Below are 18,916 nucleotides of genomic sequence, written 5' to 3' on the forward strand. Positions count from 1 at the left end.
TCTCAGACCCACACAGGTGAGAAGGAGAAGGTGTGTCCGTACTGCGGCCAGAAGTTCGCCAGCAACGGCACTCTGCGGGTACACATCCGCAGCCACACAGGTAAGCCCCGCCCCCAGCCGCCCCGCCCGGAGAACTCGCCTTTCCCCCGCCCATCTCCACACCGCACATCTCCACCGTCAGAAAAACATTGCTGAAGAGCGGCTGGTTTTTAAAGTAAACCCCAAGTCTAGTTTTGGTAAAGCTTGCAGAAGGTTTGTAAAATGGTGGAATGCTCCGAGCTTTTGTGAGCAGGTTGCCTCTGAGGCCAGATGCAGCTCATAAATCACAGCTGTGTCAGTGCACCTGCGTCTCACCTGCGGAGCAGAGCTGCTGCTGCAGCACTGGGAGATAGGCCCCTTGGCTGAGGGTTCGATTTCTGAGAGGATGAGCACTTTGGAATGTCCCCGGCTCAGAGCTCGGCTACAGGAAGCTCTGATAAGGGCCTGCTGCTCCTAAGTGCTCTGTCAGATAAGGATGTGCTATGTGTGTTTTACTGCGCTGATAAGGAGCCAGGTGTGTGTGTGTGTGTGTGTGTGTGTGTGTGTGTGATTGTGAGTGTGTGTGTGTGTGTGTGAGTGTGTGTGTGTGTGTGTGATTGTGAGTGAGTGTGTGTGTGTGTGTGATTGTGAGTGAGTGTGTGTGTGTGCGTACGTGTGTGCGCGCGCGCACGCGCTCTGTGTGTGTGTGTGTGCGCGTACGTGTGCGTGTGCGCGCGAGTGTGTGTGTGTGCGTGTGTGTGAGTGTGCGCGCGCTGTACGCGTGTGCTGTGCGTGTGTGTGTGTGTGTGCGTGTGTGAGGACAGACTCATTTCTAAACTGCCCAGTAAAAAGTCACATTGGCGCAGTTTATGGCTGTTTATCACGGTGACAGTGACGGTGGGTCTAATTTAAGGCGGGACACAAGGTTGCCATGCGTCAGTGCTGCCGTATCTCCTGGTGATGAACACCCCTGTGTGCCGTGCAGTCACTTCACAGGCCATCAACCCACTATCGGGGCGCAGCGCTCTGGCCTCTCTGCTCTTAAATCCCCCTGTGAGCTGACAGGCTGCCCGTGAAGGAGGGATACAGGCCAGAGATGGAGAAGAGAAAGAGAGAGAGGGAAAGAGTGTGTGTGTGTGTGTTTATCCAGGCAGAGGGGGTTATGGGTAATGTGTGTGTGTGAGTGCACTTGTGTGAGTGCATGTGTGTGTGAGTGTGAGTGCACGTGTGTGTGTGTGTGAGTGCATGTGTGTGTGTGTACGTGTGTGTGCACGTGTGTGTGTGTGTGTGAGTGAGTGCACGTGTGTGTGTGTGTTTGTGAGTGTGTGAGTGCACGTGTGTGTGTGTGTGTGTGTGTGTGTGTGTGTGTTTGTTTGTACAGGCAGAGGGGGTTCTGGGTAATGTGTGGGGGGCACAGAATGAAAGAAAGGAGCAGTTGAAATGAACAGAGCGATGACCCTGCTGGCCTTCTCTGGCTGTAAATCTCTTCCTTTCTGAGGAACTCGCAAACACCCTGCTCTCTGCTTCCCTCAGCTCCTCGAAATAAGATAATACACCTCCCTCCCCCTCCTCCCCTCTGCCCCCTCTTCCTCCCTCTCTCTTTCTCTCCCACACTATCCCCCCTCTACCCCCTCTTCCTCCCTCACTGCCTGTTTTCCTCTCCCTCTGCACCTCTCTATCTCTCCTTTCTCCACCCTTTCTCGCTCTGCCCCCACTCTCTCTCTCTCTCCCTCTCTCTCTCTCTCTGCCCCCACTCTCTCTCTCTCTCTCTCTCTCTCTCTCTGACCCCCACACTCTCTCTCTCTCTCTCTCCCTGCCCAAACGAGAGCTGCACACACAGTTCTGATGGTTGCCGTGTCTCCGTGGCGATGCCTGAGTTGTTTGTTTGTTTGTTTGTTTGTTTGTCAGCTGTGTGGCTTTGCCCTCTCTAACGAACCCAGAGGGCATTTACAGGCATTCCACACCACCGGACTCCAGGGGTGCGGCTCACATGGTACAGCCCACACATATTCCCCATACTGAGCACGTGAATGGTGCGGTCCGTGTATGCTGATCAGAGGAAGTACGTGAGGTGGTACAGTCCTTGTGCTTTACTCAGGCGCTGTCTGCGATGGTTTAGTCCGCAGTGTGTAATAACAGGAAGTACGTGAGTTGGTACGATTCGTATGATTTTATCGCAGTAAATGTAAGATTTTGCAGGCCGGTTTAAATACAGGGACTATGTCAGGTGGTATAGTCCATATGCACATTCAGGGTTTAATAAAATGAAATCAAAATGACTATATTTTTATCTTTGGTTAACTACTTCTGTTAGTCACACCTACACACACACACAGAACTCTGCTACTCACACACAACTCTGTTACTCACACCTACACACACAGAGAAGTCTGTTACTCACACACGCACATACAACTCTGTTATACACACACATGCGCACACACACAGCTCTGTTGCTCACACACACACACACACACACACACGCACGCACACACAGCTCTGTTGCACACACACTGAGTGGAGCTTAATGGGGTTAAATAGATAAGCGCGGTTGTCATGGTCACACACTGAAGGGTAGGTGTGAGCTGATCAGAAGCAGGGGTTTATGGGGGATAATGGGTCCGTATCGCATTACATGGCTGGGATGCCACAGGGAGGGGGGCGGGGCTCATTTTTGATGGACAGGGCTAATGCCCTTCAGGCAGATCCCTGCAAGGCTACAAAGTGCTCTCCCTTACACACCCCCCCATCTCCCTGACTGACCTGTACTCCACACTGCCCCTCCATCTCACTGACTGACCTGTACCCCACACACCGCCATCTCCCTGACTGACCTGTACCCCACACCCCCCCATCTCCCTGACTGACCTGTACCCCACACCGCCCCCCTATCTCACTGACCAACCTCTGTACCCCCCCCCCCCCCACCTCACTCATGGAACCGGTCTGGGGATGCTCATGAATAGCCGTGTTGTTACATCTGGAGAGAGACATTTCTGCTGAGTTTTTCAACTGTAACTTTCTAAAGTGTTTTTGGGTGAGCTGCCCCTTTGAAGCAGACCCTGCCTGCTCACACCTGGGGGTGAAAGGGATGCCTGTAGGTGGGCGAGCGGCGCAGGTAGGGTGTCGAGCTCATGGAGAGAGGGGTCCAGCTCGCCTCATGGAGAGGATATTAAACCCTCCGCTCTTGGCCTTAAAGGCCTTTAGAGCTGTGTGCCCAGATCTGTCCCGCTGATAACCCTCACAGCGCTTTAAGAGTGCATTCAGATGCCCAGAAGGAAGGGGGGCACCCCCCACCTCCCCCCCCCCCCATGCCCCCCCCCGGTCTAACGTGCGTGGCGCGTGAAAAAAATCACCTTCCAAACTCAAAGCAGGCCTGGCCCCGCCGAGCTGCTCCGGAACGTTCCGCGGAACCCTCCGGATCGCCGGGAGGTCCGGAACACCGCGCTGCACTGCGGAACATTCCGGTGCAGAACACTCCAGAACACTGCTGGAGACAGAGAGCTCGCAGACCTCCCCGGAACCCTTCCGAAACATTCCCTTAGGCGCTGGAGCGATGGGTGTCCTGCCCTGCCCCGTCCGGCTGCTGTGGGCTGGGGGGGGGAGAGAGCTGGTTTGGGATGCTGGTAAATGGTTTGGGGTGCTGGTCGCTGGTTTGGGGTGCTGGTCGCTGGTTTGGGGTGCTGGTCGCTGGTCCTGTTTTGGGGCACCCTCCTGGAGAGAGAGAGCTTTGATGCCCCTGTGCCAGCATCTCGAGGAGCGGAAAAGGAGGTTTTTCCCTCCTCTTCATGCTTATAAGTCCTGAAAGCTCAGATCTGGTTTGTTTGAAGTAAAAATTAACAGGAGACCTCAGGAATTCTCTCCTGCTTTCCACAGCCACATGGTCATACCTTTCAGTGTGCAGACACGCGTTTTCTGTGTGTGTGTGTGTGTGTGTGCGTGTGCGTGTGCGTGTGCGTGTGCGTGTGCATACGTGTGTGGGTGTGTGCGCGTGTGTGTGTGCATACGTGTGTGGGTGTGTGTGTGTGTGTGTGTGTGTATTCTGTACTAATGCTACTCTCCTGTGCAGGTGAGCGCCCGTACCAGTGCCCATACTGTGACAAAGCTTTCAGCAAGAATGACGGACTGAAGATGCACATCCGCACCCACACACGGGTATGCACAAGTACTCACACACTCTCTCTCACACACGCGCACACACACACACATACACACACACAGACATGCATACACACTCACACACACACACACTCTCGCACTCTCACACACACACACTCTCTGTTTGCTGTGCTTGCTCCCCTGCTGTGATTGTCCCTGGGCGTTTGTGATAAGAAAGTGAGTGTAAGCTGTGGTTTGGGTTTGTTGAGGGTGTTGAGGCTCAGATCCTCTTCCTCTGAGGTGGAACTGCGGTGTACCTTTCCTTAAGCACAGTGTGTGTGACAGATAAGCGTCTGCTGGAGTGTGTTTGCAGGGCTTGGGGTAGATATTTGTTTTGATTGGGTGGCTTTGTCTGCTTGGATGCGTGTGCGCAGCCTGAGGGTGGATTTCACCTGTAAGAGCTGGTGCAGATTGGGCGGTTTCCCCCGAGTGTCTCTCAGGCCTGAGCATGCCCACAGCCGCTCTTACCTACTGTGCGCTTGTACTGCAAACACAGCTTTTTATTATTACCCTGTCTGAGGCGTGGACGAGTGTGTGTGTGTGTGTGTGTGTGTATTATGTGTGCGTGTCGCTCAGCCTAATTAATTCTGAAACACACTGGGCTTCTGCTGACGGAGTACAGGAGAATGGGGAGGCAGTGCAGTGTAGCAGTTAGGGGACAAGGGCCTGTAGCCCAGAGGTTGCAGGTTTGCTTCCCAGGTTTGATTCTCTGTCTGAATTGACCTGAATTGCTTCAGTACATGTCCAGAAGTATGAAATTATAGGATGTTAAAATGTAAACTGCATAAGTCGCTCTGGATAACTGCTGAGTGGGCCCCCCCCCCCCTCTCTCTCTCTCTCTCTCTCTCTCTCTGCTGGAGTGTTTTTCGTGTTTATTATTCCTGGAGTATGAACTGTAAAAACAGAAACTATAGTTGGGTCGCTCCCTCCCGCAGATATAAAGGTCTCCATGGTGACCGTGCAGTGTGTGTGTGTGTGCGTGTGTGCGCGTGTGTGTGCACGTGTGCGCGTGTAAAGGTCTCCATGGTGGCCGTGAAGTGTGCGTGTGTGTGTGTGCGCGTGTAAAGGTCTCCATGGTGACCGTGCAGTGCGTGTGTATGCGTGTGTGTGTGCGTGCGTGTCTGTGTGTGTGCAAGTGTAAAGGTCTCCATGGTAACCGTGCAGTTGAGCGTGATTTGATGTGAGCGGCATGAGGCCAGGCAGGGGGGCGGGGCTGAATCCTCAGGGGGCGGGGTCAATTACAGAGGTTATGTTTGGGTGACATGCGGCCCGGGACGTGTGTTGGCACAGCTGGGAGACTGACACCCCAAAGACACGGGGTCAGCCCCCCGCCCCCCCCCCCCCAACCCGCCCCCCCCCCCCCCCCCCCCAGCCCCAGCTCTCAGGCCGTACACGCGTCCCACGCTGCTGCAGTGCTCTGGAATGCACCGCCACAGTTTGGTTTGAATTGTGTTTAAATCGGCTGCGTTGTGTGTGTGTGTGTCAGTCACTCCCACACGTGCACCGGGAGAACAGCACCTCCCCTGTGGACAGGACCGGTACTGCAACCAAGAACGCACTGCGTGTCCTTTAACATGGGAGGCAATCACATCGCACATTTGCAGTCCTGTGTTTATCACACAGGAACCAATGAAAATACTGATTTTCAGGCGTTTTCAACGCACAGGAGCCAATCCAGTCACAGATGTGCAGATGGTTAATAGAGGCAGAGGCCCCCACCCCCCCCCCCGGCAGAACGTCCCTCTCTCCCGTTTGTTTTGTAAAAGTACTCAGTGTGGAAAAGCCATGGCAGATTAAATACAGCCTCTTTTATTTATTTGCTTTTGTCAGGAAACTGAAGATGGGTGGGGCCAAAGGTCAAGCAGCTGTAGGGGTCAGGAGGGGTCAGGAGGTGTAGATTAGGGACTGAACTACCGGAGTCAGTTTTTACTGCTATAGAAACAAAGGTTGCAATGCATTGTGGGCCTGCCAACCCCAGTGTCCCGTGATCAATGGCTTTTCTGTGCCACTGTGATCTGCCTCCCACCCAGCCTGACTGCATCAGAGCTTCCCATGGGATTACCACAGGGCTATGCCCCCCCCCCCCCCCCCCCCGATAGCGAGCTCTGGGAATGAGACAGGGATAATCAGTTCAGTGGTCAGCATTACAAACTGAAATGGGTGTGAAGTGAGTGAACAGAGCTGGAATGTTCCGGAGGGGCTGGTTATTTGGGGTGAGTGTTGGGGATACGCTTCCCGTGATGGGACCTCTCTGGGGGGGAGGGGGGGAGTACTCCTCCCGTCCTGCCCTGGCCCCGCCCTCAGATAGCCATTTTCCCAGGTTCCGCGCTTCCTGTTCCCATGGCGACCGCGCCGGGTTATCAGCTAGCGAACGTCCTGCTGTCACTCCACTCCCCCCCGCTCTCTCTCATCCCCCCCCCCCTCCCCAAAAACCGCTGCCCCGCTCGCATGGCGTTCATGCCTGAGTGCCATTTCCTGTTCCATGGGCGCAGCGGCGCAGGACGTCCTGTTTGAAGCTGCCCACCCTGCGGGTGCCCCCCCCCCCCTCCCCCCGCCCCCTTCATCCCTGACAGCTCCGAGGTGTCCCACGCGAGTATCGCACAGAATTCCCTCTCACATCCGACTCTGAAGTGTCCCGTGGGAATGTCGAATAGAATTCCCTCACACAGCTGGATTGGATCTCAGGAAAAGCCCTATAAGTGTACTGAGTGTAACTGTCTCTGTCTGTCTCAGGAAAAGCCCTATAAGTGTACTGAGTGTAACTGTCTCTGTCTGTCTCAGGAAAAGCCCTATAAGTGTACTGAGTGTAACTGTCTCTGTCTGTCTCAGGAAAAGCCCTATAAGTGTACTGAGTGTAACTGTCTCTGTCTGTCTCAGGAAAAGCCCTATAAGTGTACTGAGTGTAACAGTGTCTCTGTCTGTCTCAGGAAAAGCCCTATAAGTGTACTGAGTGTAACAGTGTCTCTGTCTGTCTCAGGAAAAGCCCTATAAGTGTACTGAGTGTAACTGTCTCTGTCTGTCTCAGGAAAAGCCCTATAAGTGTACTGAGTGTAACAGTGTCTCTGTCTGTCTCAGGAAAAGCCCTATAAGTGTACTGAGTGTAACTGTCTCTGTCTGTCTCAGGAAAAGCCCTATAAGTGTACTGAGTGTAACAGTGTCTCTGTCTGTCTCAGGAAAAGCCCTATAAGTGTACTGAGTGTAACAGTGTCTCTGTCTGTCTCAGGAAAAGCCCTATAAGTGTACTGAGTGTAACTGTCTCTGTCTGTCTCAGGAAAAGCCCTATAAGTGTACTGAGTGTAACAGTGTCTGTCTGTCTGTCTCAGGAAAAGCCCTATACGTGTACTGAGTGTAACAGTGTCTCTGTCTGTCTCAGGAAAAGCCCTATAAGTGTACTGAGTGTAACAGTGTCTCTGTCTGTCTCAGGAAAAGCCCTATAAGTGCACTGAGTGTAACAGTGTCTCTGTCTGTCTCAGGAAAAGCCCTATAAGTGTACTGAGTGTAACAAAGCCTTCAGCCAGAAGAGGGGTTTGGATGAGCACATGAGGACCCACACTGGAGAGAAGCCCTTCCAGTGCGACGTGAGTAAATCCATCGATCCATCCATCAGCCAATCAATCAATCCATCAGTCAGTTTGTCAGCCAATCAATCAATCCATCAATCCGTCTATCAGTCAATCAATCCATCAATCAGTCTATCAGTCAATCAATCCATCAATCCATCTATCAGTCAGTCAATGGGGGGATGGGGGGATGAGAGGGATGAGAGGGGATGAGAGGGTTGAGGGGATGAGAGGAATGGGGGGATGAGGGGGATGAGAGGGATGGGGGGATGAGGGATGAGAGGGATGGGGGCATGGTGTTTGGGGGTAGTCTCCTCACGCCCTGGTTCAGTACTTCGCTCTCTTCACCGCAGAGTATATCCCATCATGCACTGCTCTGTCTTGGCAGGAAATGAGTCTTTTCGTGTCGGGCCTGAGCAGTGTTCTTTCTCTGCTCGCAGATTTTCTTTGACCGCACTGGGAAATTGAAAACAGCCCGTTGTTATTTTGTTGGGTTCTGTAGAGAAGAAGACGTGTGTTTATTTGTGTTCGGCTGAGCGTGCTCTGAAGCCCGTAAGTGGCAGAATTAGCCGTTTCCTCCAGCTCTCAGTATGAGCAGTTCTGTTCTGAACGGCGAGGCCAATTCAGGGTAGTTTGGGCAGTTAACTTTAAGTTTTTTAAAACTCTGTTTACCTGTCCAGAGAACAATCGCCCTTCCATTCTGTCAGAGGAGGGCCGATGGCACTCAGTGGGGGTGTGCTTTCAGGCTTTGTGTGTCTCTGTGTGTGTGTGTGTGTGTCTGTGTGTGTGTCTCTGTGTGTGTGTGTCTCTGTGTGTCTGTGTGTGTCTCTGTGTGTCTGTCTGTGTCTGTGTGTGTGTGTCTGTGTGTGTCTCTGTGTACGTCTGTGTGTATGTCTCTGTGTGTGTGTGTGTCTGTGTGTGTCTCTGTGTGCGTCTGTGTGTGTGTCTCTGTGTGTGTCTGTGTGTGTGTCTCTGTGTGTGTGTCTCTGTGTGTCTGTGTGTGTCTGTGTGTGTGTGTGTCTCTGTGTGTCTGTGTGTCTGTGTGTGTGTGTCTGTGTGTGTCTCTGTGTACGTCTGTGTGTATGTCTCTGTGTGTGTGTGTCTCTGTGTGTGTGTGTGTCTGTGTGTGTCTCTGTGTGCGTCTGTGTGTATGTCTCTGTGTGTGTGTGTCTGTGTGTGTCTCTGTGTGTGTGTGTCTCTGTGTGTCTGTGTGTGTCTCTGTGTGCGTCTGTGTGTATGTCTCTGTGTGTGTGTGTGTCTCTGTGTGTTTCTGTGTGTGTGTGTCTCTGTGTGTCTCTTTGTGCGTCTGTGTGTATGTCTCTGTGTGTGTGTGTCTCTGTGTGTCTCTGTGTGTGTCTGTGTGTGGGGGGGGAGGGTGGGTGGGTGTGGGGGCCCATGGGGGGAAGGGTGGGGGGGCAGGTGTTTGGCACCCGTAGCCCCCGGTGTGAGGACAGACATGGAAAGTGTGAGGTCACGCGCGTGTGGTCACGCTCATCCCAGTCATGCGGCTGGGGGGGGGGGGTGAAGGGGGTTTATGAGGTCCCCCTGCAGGCGCTGGAGCTCACAGAATAGCCTAGGTACTGGACAGTGTTTGGCAGTGTTAAGGTTGTTACTGGACAGTGTTTGGGAGTGTTAAGATTGTTCCTAGACAGTGTTTGGCAGTGTTAAGGTTGTTACTGGACAGTGTTTGGTGGTGTTAAAGTTGTTACTGGACAGTGTTTGGGAGTGTTAAGATTGTTCCTAGACAGTGTTTGGCAGTGTTAAGGTTGTTACTGGACAGTGTTTGGCGGTGTTAAAGTTGTTACTGGACAGTGTTTGGCAGTGTTAAAGTTGGTACTGGACAGTGTTTGGCAGTGTTAAGGTTGGTAATGGACAGTGTTTGGCAGTGTTAAGGTTGGTACTGGACAGTGTTTGGCAGTGTTAAGGTTGTTACTGGACAGTGTTTGGCAGTGTTAAAGTTGGTACTGGACAGTGTTTGGCAGTATTAAGGTTGGTACTGGACAGTGTTTGGCAGTGTTAAGGTTGTTACTGGACAGTGTTTGGCAGTGTTAAAGTTGGTACGGGACAGTGTTTGGCAGTGTTAAGGTTGTTACTGGACAGTGTTTGGCAGTGTTAAGGTTGGTACTGGACAGTGTTTGGCAGTGTTAAGGTTGTCACTGGACAGTGTTTGGCAGTGTTAAGGTTGTTACTGGACAGCGTTTGGCAGTGTTAAAGTTGGTACTGGACAGTGTTTGGCAGTGTTAAGGTTGTCACTGGACAGTGTTTGGCAGTGTTAAAGTTGGTACTGGACAGTGTTTGGCAGTGTTAAGGTTGTTCCTGGACAGTGTTTGGTGGTGTTACGCTCTCTCACTCTCTCTCCCCCTCTCTTTCTGTCTCTGTCTTTGTCTCGTTGGGTATAATTAATGGGTGTGGTCAGGGCAGGGCTGGGTCAGGCGGGGCGGGGCCTACTGGCTGGCTGCCTGTGTTGGGCGCGTTTGATTGACGCTGTGGCCGGAGATGTGCGTGTGGCCCCTCCGTCCCTCCCTTCCTCTCTCTCTCCCTTCCCCTCTCTTCCTCTCTCCCTCTCCCACAGGTATGTGGTCTCTCCAACTCGACCCTCCTCCACAGTATGACTCCCTCTCTTTCTTTCTCTCCATCTCCCTCAGGTGTGCGATCTCTCCTTCAGCCTGAAGAAGATGCTTATTCGGCACAAACTGACGCACAACCCCAACCGTCCAATGGCGGAGTGCCAGCGCTGTCATAAGAAGTTCACCCGTAACGATTACCTGAAGGTGCACATGGAGAACGTGCACGGGGAGACGGACGCGTAGCCAGGGGGTGGGGCCAACAGCACGGCCAATCCGCAAGCTCTCGCAGCTGATGGAAGGCTTCTCTGGATGAGCTCAACTAAGGAACAGCTTTCAAATGAGTGGCGGGTGCAGCCTCAACCACACTGATCTCGGACACTGATCTCTGCTGATCTCAGATCTCCCACCTCTGATCACTGATCTCTGCTGATCTCAGATCTGTCTCTGATTGCTGATCTCTGCTGATCTCAGATCTCCTTTTTATGATCGCAGATCTTTGCTCTGTGATCGCTGATCTCTGCTGATCTGAAATCTCCTGTCTCTGTTCACTGATCACCGCTGATCTGAAATCTCCCACCTCTGAAATATGATTGGTCGATTTGATACGATCACTGTGAGAAATCCTGTGATGGTATGACGAGTAACACGGGTGATTTGCGTGTAACGCACACGTGTTTGGCAATCGCATCTAGCCTTTTGTTATGGGGGCGGAGCTTCCTGTTCAAATGCTTTGTGGTGCTGGACTGAGATCAGTGTTACTGAATGACTGGGATCAGTCTTCCTAGATGACTGAGATCATTGTTACTTAATGACTGGGATCAGTGTTACTGAATGACTGAGATCAGTGTTACTGAATGACTGTGATCAGTCTTGCAAGATGACTGAGATCAGTGTTACTTAATGCCTGGGATCAGTGTTACTGAATGCCCGAGATCAGTGTTAGTGAATGACTGAGATCAGTGTTCGTGAATGACTGAGATCCGTGTTAGTGAATGGCTGAGATCAGTGTTACTGAATGACTGAGATCCGTGTTAGTGAATGGCTGAGATCAGTGTTACTGAATGACTGGGATCAGTGTTACCGAATGACTGAGATCAGTGTTACTGAATGACTGAGATCAGTATTGGTGAATGACTGAGATCAGTGTTACTGAATGGCTGGGATCAGTGTTACTGAATGACTGGGATCAGTGTTGGTGAATGGCTGAGATCAGTGTTACCGAATGACTGGGATCAGTGTTACCGAATGACTGAGATCTGTGTTACTGAATGACTGGGATTAGTGTTACTGAATGACTGAGATCAGTGTTGGTGAATGACTGAGATCAGTGTTACTGAATGGCTGGGATCAGTGTTACTGAATGACTGGGATCAGTGTTTGTGAATGGCTGGGATCAGTGTTACTGAATGACTGAGATCAGTGTTGGTGAAGGGCGTGGGTTGGAATGCAGCCTTGGTCAGTCCAAGCATTGGCTTTTCCAGAGTTTCCATGAGCAGTCCGGACCCAGACCCTGGTTCTGATATGATCAGCAGCTCTCAAAGTGGTTTACATAAGGAGCACAGAAACAACTCTTCCTGTTTCAGAGCAAAGCCATCTGCTACCCAAACAGACATTGTGTGTGTGTGTGTGTGTGTGTGTGTCAGATTCTGCTACCCAAAGAGACATCAGTGTGTGTCAGATTCTGCTACCCAAAGAGACATCAGTGTGTGTGTGTGTGTGTGTGTGTGTGTGTGTGTGAGGTTCTGCTGCCCAAAGAGACATCAGTGTGTGTGTGTGTGTGTGAGAGAGTGTCAGATTCTGCTACCCAAAGAGACATCAGTATGTGTGTGTGTGTCAGATTCTGCTACCCAAAGAGACATCAGTATGTGTGTGTGTGTCAGGTTCTGCTGCCCAAAGAGAGACAGCATTGTCCTTGTTGCAGTGTTATTGCACTGTTCTTTGACTGGACACTTGACACAAACGTTTATGCAGTTACCTTCAGCCTTAAGTCAGTTACAGCTGACGTTTTTTACCGTCTGCCTAGTGTTCTGCCATATTTAATGTTGTAATACCGGCTTTACATGACCATAATGCCTCTTTGTTCCATAATATTTTATATTGAGAAATATATTTGCATTATTTTTTAAATCTTCCTAGTTGTTTTTGTGTACTGTTGTTTTTGTTATGTTAGTTGGCGTTTTGTGTATTAAAAATGATGGTGTCCTTCCTGCTATTATGTCTGTATGTTTTCAGGAGTGTTTGAATATGATGTGGGAATAAAGTGGAAAATGCTGGCTGTGTGTGTGTGTGTGTGTGTGTGTGTGTGTGCGAGCGTGCTTGCGCGTATGTGTGTCTGTGTTTTGCCTGTATAACATGTGCTTCTCATAAGAACATTTCCAGAATTTAAATCAGCTCATTTTACCCAATGACCTGAACTATACAAGCACAACACATGTCTCTCTCTCTCTCCCTCTCTCTCTCTCCATCCCTCTCTGTCTCTTTATTACTGGTTACTGGAGAGCACACATTGGCTTAGTTTAAGCACAGTGATGTGTTTTTGTTTTGTGTGGTGAGCTGTACATGCTGAGGCGTTGGACGTGCTGTCGAAACGGACATGCTGTTTTAAATGTGCTGCTGTAGTCCTTGTTAATTGAGCCCTCGTTCTTGATTATGGGGGGTTTGAGGGTCCCTCTGTGACTTCTGTCCACGGGGCACTATATACGGCTTCTGAGCTGGTTGGCTGGTGTTCAGCCCCCTCCCCTGTGCGCTGGTTTTCACCCCCCCCCCCCCCCAGTGCGCTGGTGTTCAGGCCTGCTCCCTGTGCGCTTGTGTTCAGGCCTGCTCCCTGTGCGCTGGTGTTCAGGCCTGCTCCCTGAGGCTCTGGTGTTCAGGCGTGCTCCCTGGGGCTCTGGTGTTCAGGCCTACTCCCTGTGCGCTGGTGTTCAGGCCTGCTCCCTGTGCGCTGGTGTTCAGGCGTGCTGCCTGAGGCTCTGGTGTTCAGGCCTGCTCCCTGTGCGCTGGTGTTCAGGCCTGCTCCCTGTGCGCTGGTGTTCAGGCCTGCTCCCTGAGGCTCTGGTGTTCAGGCCTGCTCCCTGAGGCTCTGGTGTTCAGGCGTGCTCCCTGGGGCTCTGGTGTTCAGGCCTACTCCCTGTGCGCTGGTGTTCAGGCCTGCTCCCTGTGCGCTGGTGTTCAGGCGTGCTGCCTGAGGCTCTGGTGTTCAGGCCTGCTCCCTGTGCGCTGGTGTTCAGGCCTGCTCCCTGAGGCTCTGGTGTTCAGGCGTGCTCCCTGGGGCTCTGGTGTTCAGGCCTACTCCCTGTGCGCTGGTGTTCAGGCCTGCTCCCTGTGCGCTGGTGTTCAGGCCTGCTCCCTGAGGCTCTGGTGTTCAGGCCTGCTCCCTGTGCGCTGGTGTTCAGGCATGCTCCCTGAGGCTCTGGTGTTCAGGCCTGCTCCCTGTGCGCTGGTGTTCAGGCCTGCTCCCTGTGCGCTGGTGTTCAGGCATGCTCCCTGAGGCTCTGGTGTTCAGGCCTGCTCCCTGTGCTCTGGTGTTCAGGCGTGCTCCCTGGGGCTCTGGTGTTCAGGCCTACTCCCTGTGCGCTGGTGTTCAGGCCTGCTCCCTGTGCGCTGGTGTTCAGGCGTGCTGCCTGAGGCTCTGGTGTTCAGGCCTGCTCCCTGTGCGCTGGTGTTCAGGCCTGCTCCCTGAGGCTCTGGTGTTCAGGCGTGCTCCCTGGGGCTCTGGTGTTCAGGCCTACTCCCTGTGCGCTGGTGTTCAGGCCTGCTCCCTGTGCGCTGGTGTTCAGGCCTGCTCCCTGAGGCTCTGGTGTTCAGGCCTGCTCCCTGTGCGCTGGTGTTCAGGCATGCTCCCTGAGGCTCTGGTGTTCAGGCCTGCTCCCTGTGCGCTGGTGTTCAGGCCTGCTCCCTGAGGCTCTGGTGTTCAGGCCTGCTCCCTGTGCGCTGGTGTTCAGGCCTGCTCCCTGAGGCTCTGGTGTTCAGGCCTGCTCCCTGAGGCTCTGGTGTTCAGGCCTGCTCCCTGTGCGCTGGTGTTCAGGCCTGCTCCCTGAGGCTCTGGTGTTCAGGCCTGCTCCCTGAGGCGCTGGTGTTCAGGCCTGCTGCCTGAGGCTCTGGTGTTTAGGCCTGCTCCCTGTGTGCTGGTTTTCACGCCCCCCCCCCCCCCCCAGTGCGCTGGTGTTCAGGCCTGCTCCCTGTGCGCTGGTGTTCAGGCCTGCTCCCTGAGGCTCTGGTGTTCAGGCGTGCTGCCTGAGGCTCTGGTGTTCAGGCCTGCTCCCTGTGCGCTGGTGTTCAGGCCTGCTCCCTGTGTGCTGGTGTTCAGGCCTGCTCCCTGTGCGCTGGTGTTCAGGCCTGCTCCCTGAGGCTCTGGTGTTCAGGCCTGCTCCCTGTGCGCTGGTGTTCAGGCCTGCTCCCTGAGGCTCTGGTGTTCAGGCGTACTCCCTGAGGCTCTGCGCCCCTGTGCTTGCTGACGCGGCAGGAAGCTTGGCTGCGTTGGCGTGTTCTGCGCTGAGCTCCTGAACCCGGTGATCTCTCGGCACGTTCCTGAGCGCGGGCAGACGTACCCACAACCACACCAGAGGCGTGGCAACCGGCAGGGCCGTCGCCATGACAACTCTGTCTCTCATCGTGTCCTCAGCTGGATGCTGCCTGTCATGCTGGGCCTTCCTTGTGAACACTCTGGAACACGCCTTCTAGAAAGTTCTGCTGTGTGAACCGAGTTACTCTGTGACCCTGGCAGCCTTTGGAATGCCGAACTCGGAACGTTCTGGAGCAGGCAGAGGGCCAGGCGGAGGGCCAGGCGGAGGGCCAGGCGGAGGGCCAGGCGGAGGGGCCAGGCGGAGGGCCAGGCGTGGGGGCCAGGCGTGGGGCCGGCAGTCTCTCTGGCGTTCCCAGCTAAGGATGCAGCAGGGCTGTAATTAGACCGCTGGGTTTCTTAAATGCGTCTCGGCCCGGCCCGGCCCCGCCCTGCCCCGCCCTGCCCCGCCCAGGCCCCGCCCCGGATCAGCGGTCAGCCTCCCGACAAACCGCCGTCACGACAGGAATGCCAGCGAAGGTCACCTCGCCAGCGTGTTTGGCGGGGGTTACCCTGGTAACGGGGGGGGGGGGGGCGGCTGAATTGCAGTTGTCCCGCTGCAGTATAAGGAAATTACACGGTGCTGGCACCCAAAGCATTTTTATGGGTGGAGGGGAGGACGTGCGTGTGCTCCTCACGTTCCGTCTGCCCACTGTCACACCCAGGCCGGGCAGAGAGGGAGAAAGGGAGGTGAGGGGGAGGGGGAGGGGGAGGGGGAGAGGGAGGGGGAGAAAGGGAGGTGAGGTAAGGAGGTGTAGTACCTGTAGGGAACTGGGTTGGGCATTGTTGTCAGGGCAACCCTCCACTCTGCTGTAAGTTCAGAGGTGAGTCTGGACCTGTGATCTGGAAAATGGGAATAAGGGCTGTGTGCTGTGGGTTCTGTGAGCAGATCATCTCTCTCTCTCTCTCGCTGTGTGTGTGTGTGTGTGTGTCTGTGTGTGTGTTTGAGTACAGGTGTGTGTGTATAGGTGTGTGCGTGTGTCACCTGTCCCTCTGTACAGCTCACCTGTCCCCACCAGCTATCCTTGGCCAATACTTCCTGCCTGCAAACAGATGTGAAACAGGTAAACAGAAATGTGAGCGTATGCACACACACCTGTACTCAAACACACACACACACACACACACTTGTACTCCAACACACACATGCTCACACACACACACACACAGTGATCAGTCCTGCAGACAGGAAGTCTCAGAGCCCTGTGTGGGGGTAATGGGGGGTATGCAGTCCTGATGAATAATGCAGTTCTCCTGGGCGCTGTATTCCACTAATGGACCGTGTCAGCTCTGCAGCCGTTAGCCGCAGCTAGCTGCCGTAGCGGCGCTGCTGTATCGCTGTCTGCCGCTTAATAATTTACTGCGTTAAGCTGCTTGTTAATGCGATCCTTACATTATTCATTTAATCTGAGAGTGTGACCAGGCCGGAGCGCCCGGCGGGATGGCCACTGATGCTCTGCACGCGGCTCCAGCGCAGTGAATAATTCATCAGTAAATAAACGTGCGCTGGTAATGGCTGCTGTGGCGGTAATGGGTGAGGCGCAGTGTGCGGAGGAAGCCGCCGTCCTGCTCCAGCCCCCACCCCCGCCCCCCCCGCCAGAGTGCGTTTAACCGAGCGGCGCAGGTGCGGTTCAGAACCACACCTTCAGAGGGTTACTGAACACCGTCTCCACCTGAACATCAAAGACGTTAAGCAGAAACACTTTAGCTCATCCACCCAATGAGGCTGTAGCTCATCCACCCAATGGGGCTGTAGCCCATCCACCCAATGGGGCTGTAGCCCATCCACCCAATGGGGCTGCAGCTCATCCACCCAATGGGGCTGTAGCCCATCCACCCAATGGGGCTGCAGCTCATCCACCCAATGGGGCTGTAGCCCATCCACCCAATGGGGCTGCGGCTCATTGACCCAATGGGGCTGTAGCCCATCCACCCAATGGGGCTGCAGCCCATCCACCCAATGGGGCTGTAGCCCATCCACCCAATGGGGCTGTAGCCCATCCACCCAATGGGGCTGTAGCTCATCCACCCAATGGGGCTGCAGCTCATCCACCCAATGGGGCTGTAGCCCACCCACCCAATGGGGCTGTAGCTCATCCACCCAATGGGACTGCAGCTCATCCACCCAATGGGGCTGTAGCTCATTGACCCGATGTGGGGGTTTTAGGCTGTGGGGGTTGTGGGGTCTGTAGGCTGTGGGGGCTGTGGGGGTTGTAGGCTGTAGGGGCTCTGGGGGGTTGTAGGCTGTGGGGGCTGTGGGGGCTGTAGGCTGTAGGCTGTGGGGGTTGTGGGGGTTGTAGGCTGTGGGGGTTGTGGGGGCTGTAGGCTGTAGGGGCTGTGGGGATTGTAGGCTGTTGGGGTTGTGGGGTCTGTAGGGTCTGTGTGGTGTGTGTGTGTGTGTGCATGCATGCATGCGTGTGTGTGTGTGTGTAAAACACAGGTGCAGGCTGCTGTTTGATTAATTGTTCCACCGGTTCAGGCTCTTTGTTTTAAACGGACCATCACCGTGAGGTCTGCTCGTGAGGTCATTCAGAGATCACAGCGATGTGGGCCGTATGAAAACAGCAGTATGGAATATCATAGCTGCGCACATAATTAAATAATTCAGACAGTATTCCACTGTACAGAGAGAGGAACGGGGCTGTTTCTCATTCCAAGGACCAAAATAAAAAACATTTACGGGAAGATGAAAGGCCAAAGGGAACAGGGACGTACAGCATGTCTCCGTCTCCACGGCGATGCCGGTAAACATGTGAGCGAGGCACCCTCAGTATTCGCGTCGTCTTCGCTGGTGGACGGCAAACACCTGGCCATTTCAGACAGGCACGTTGGCGGGCAGCTGCAGGGCCTGAGGACCCCGGTCTCTCTGTGGCAACGGCCGTTTCTGCCTCATTCAGACAGGCACATTCAGACAGGCACGTTGGCGGGCAGCTGCGGGGCCTGCGGGTGGCCTGCCTGTCGTGCAAGCGCCAGTCAGCCGGATGTTTACTCAAGCGCGGACGCCACGGCGGACGGCACAAACAAACAGCGCTCTGCCCTTTCAGGGGCTTCCTGGTTCACTGAATTCAGGTTTTTCTGATTGTACAGTGTCACGGAAAACTCCGCCCCCAGCTGTGAGGTGGGCCTCGTGATTGGTCTCTCTGAAGAGCCGGCGACGGTGCAGATCCAGATGAGAAGGTTCGCGACGCGAGCGTTTTAGGAAGCTGCAGAGCGGATGAGGGGGCAGGACGACGTGGCGCCACTCTGAGTGCCCGGTGCCGGAGCTTGGCGGTGGCGGGGGGTTCAGCTGGTCCGGCCGCGGGCGGGGAGCTTTAGAGCTCGGCAGAGTCGCCGGCTGCAGCGTCTCCTCGTTAATCCTTAGGTCTGAACCGGGCTTTTACACCCGAAAGGGTGAAGTGGTCCCTCTCTCTCTCTCTCTCTCTCTCTCTCTCTCTCTCTCTCTCTCTCTCTCTCTCTCTCTCTCTCTCACACTTTCTTTCTCTCTCTCTCTCTCTCTCTCTCTCTCTCTCTCTCTCACTTTTCCCCCCCCCCCCCCCCCCCCCGCTCCCCATTCCTCCCGTCTCTCCCTCCCCACTGTCCTGTCCAGTAAAGCAGACCCTGAGCCCTAGTGATATATAGAGATCCCTTCCCTCGCCCTTTCGGCCATTTTGACCGAGGGATTTACGCCCCCCCCCCCCCCCCCCCCGAAGGACGGATTCCTGGTCCCGCGCCCGCCGTCCGCGGCACATCCTCTCCCATCCCATAATTCAGCGGGACTTGGCCTTGTCAGGGGTGACGGGCGGAGCAGGTGGGGGACGGGGCGGGTGGGGGGCAGGGGGCGGGCGGGGCGGGGGGCAGAGGTCAGCGCGGAGGCAGCCGCTAAGATGCGGGGCGATCCTCCCGCTCCTCCTGAGTTATCTTCCCGCCATAAACAACGCGGCCTTCCCGCAGCGGACAGCTCACGGACCGCCCCGGGGGGGGCGGGGGGGGGGGGGGTGCGGGGCGTGGGGCGGCGGGCGGGGGCTCGTAAAAGCGGGGAGGATGTATGGTCTTACGGGGGGAGGGGGGGGGTTAAC

General features: G+C 54.6%; 3 protein-coding genes across 4 annotated transcripts in view; 2 read left to right on the forward strand and 1 right to left on the reverse strand.

Annotated features, from left to right (window-relative positions):
• prdm5 (PR domain containing 5) overlaps positions 1-12,576 on the forward strand; it is a 33,962-nt gene extending 21,386 nt beyond the window's left edge. Inside the window, exons 13-16 of one of the 2 annotated variants that reach the window (XM_035415103.1) lie at positions 7-100; positions 4,088-4,173; positions 7,650-7,754; positions 10,382-12,576. In XM_035415103.1, coding sequence (XP_035270994.1) covers positions 7-100; positions 4,088-4,173; positions 7,650-7,754; positions 10,382-10,546 — 450 coding nt within the window. In that variant the 3' untranslated portion in view covers positions 10,547-12,576. Of the gene's footprint in view, positions 1-6; positions 101-4,087; positions 4,174-6,861; positions 7,464-7,649; positions 7,755-10,381 lie in introns of those variants that run through there. The other variant, XM_035415101.1, reaches the window with a different exon arrangement.
• LOC118225953 (tripartite motif-containing protein 16-like) overlaps positions 1-18,916 on the forward strand; it is a 972,804-nt gene that overhangs the window by 687,422 nt on the left and 266,466 nt on the right. The gene's annotated exons all lie outside the window — the stretch shown is intronic.
• LOC118225964 (tripartite motif-containing protein 16-like) overlaps positions 1-18,916 on the reverse strand; it is an 890,716-nt gene that overhangs the window by 234,434 nt on the left and 637,366 nt on the right. The gene's annotated exons all lie outside the window — the stretch shown is intronic.

This window comes from Anguilla anguilla, chromosome 4 (assembly GCF_013347855.1).
Source record: "Anguilla anguilla isolate fAngAng1 chromosome 4, fAngAng1.pri, whole genome shotgun sequence".
NCBI lineage: Eukaryota > Metazoa > Chordata > Actinopteri > Anguilliformes > Anguillidae > Anguilla > Anguilla anguilla.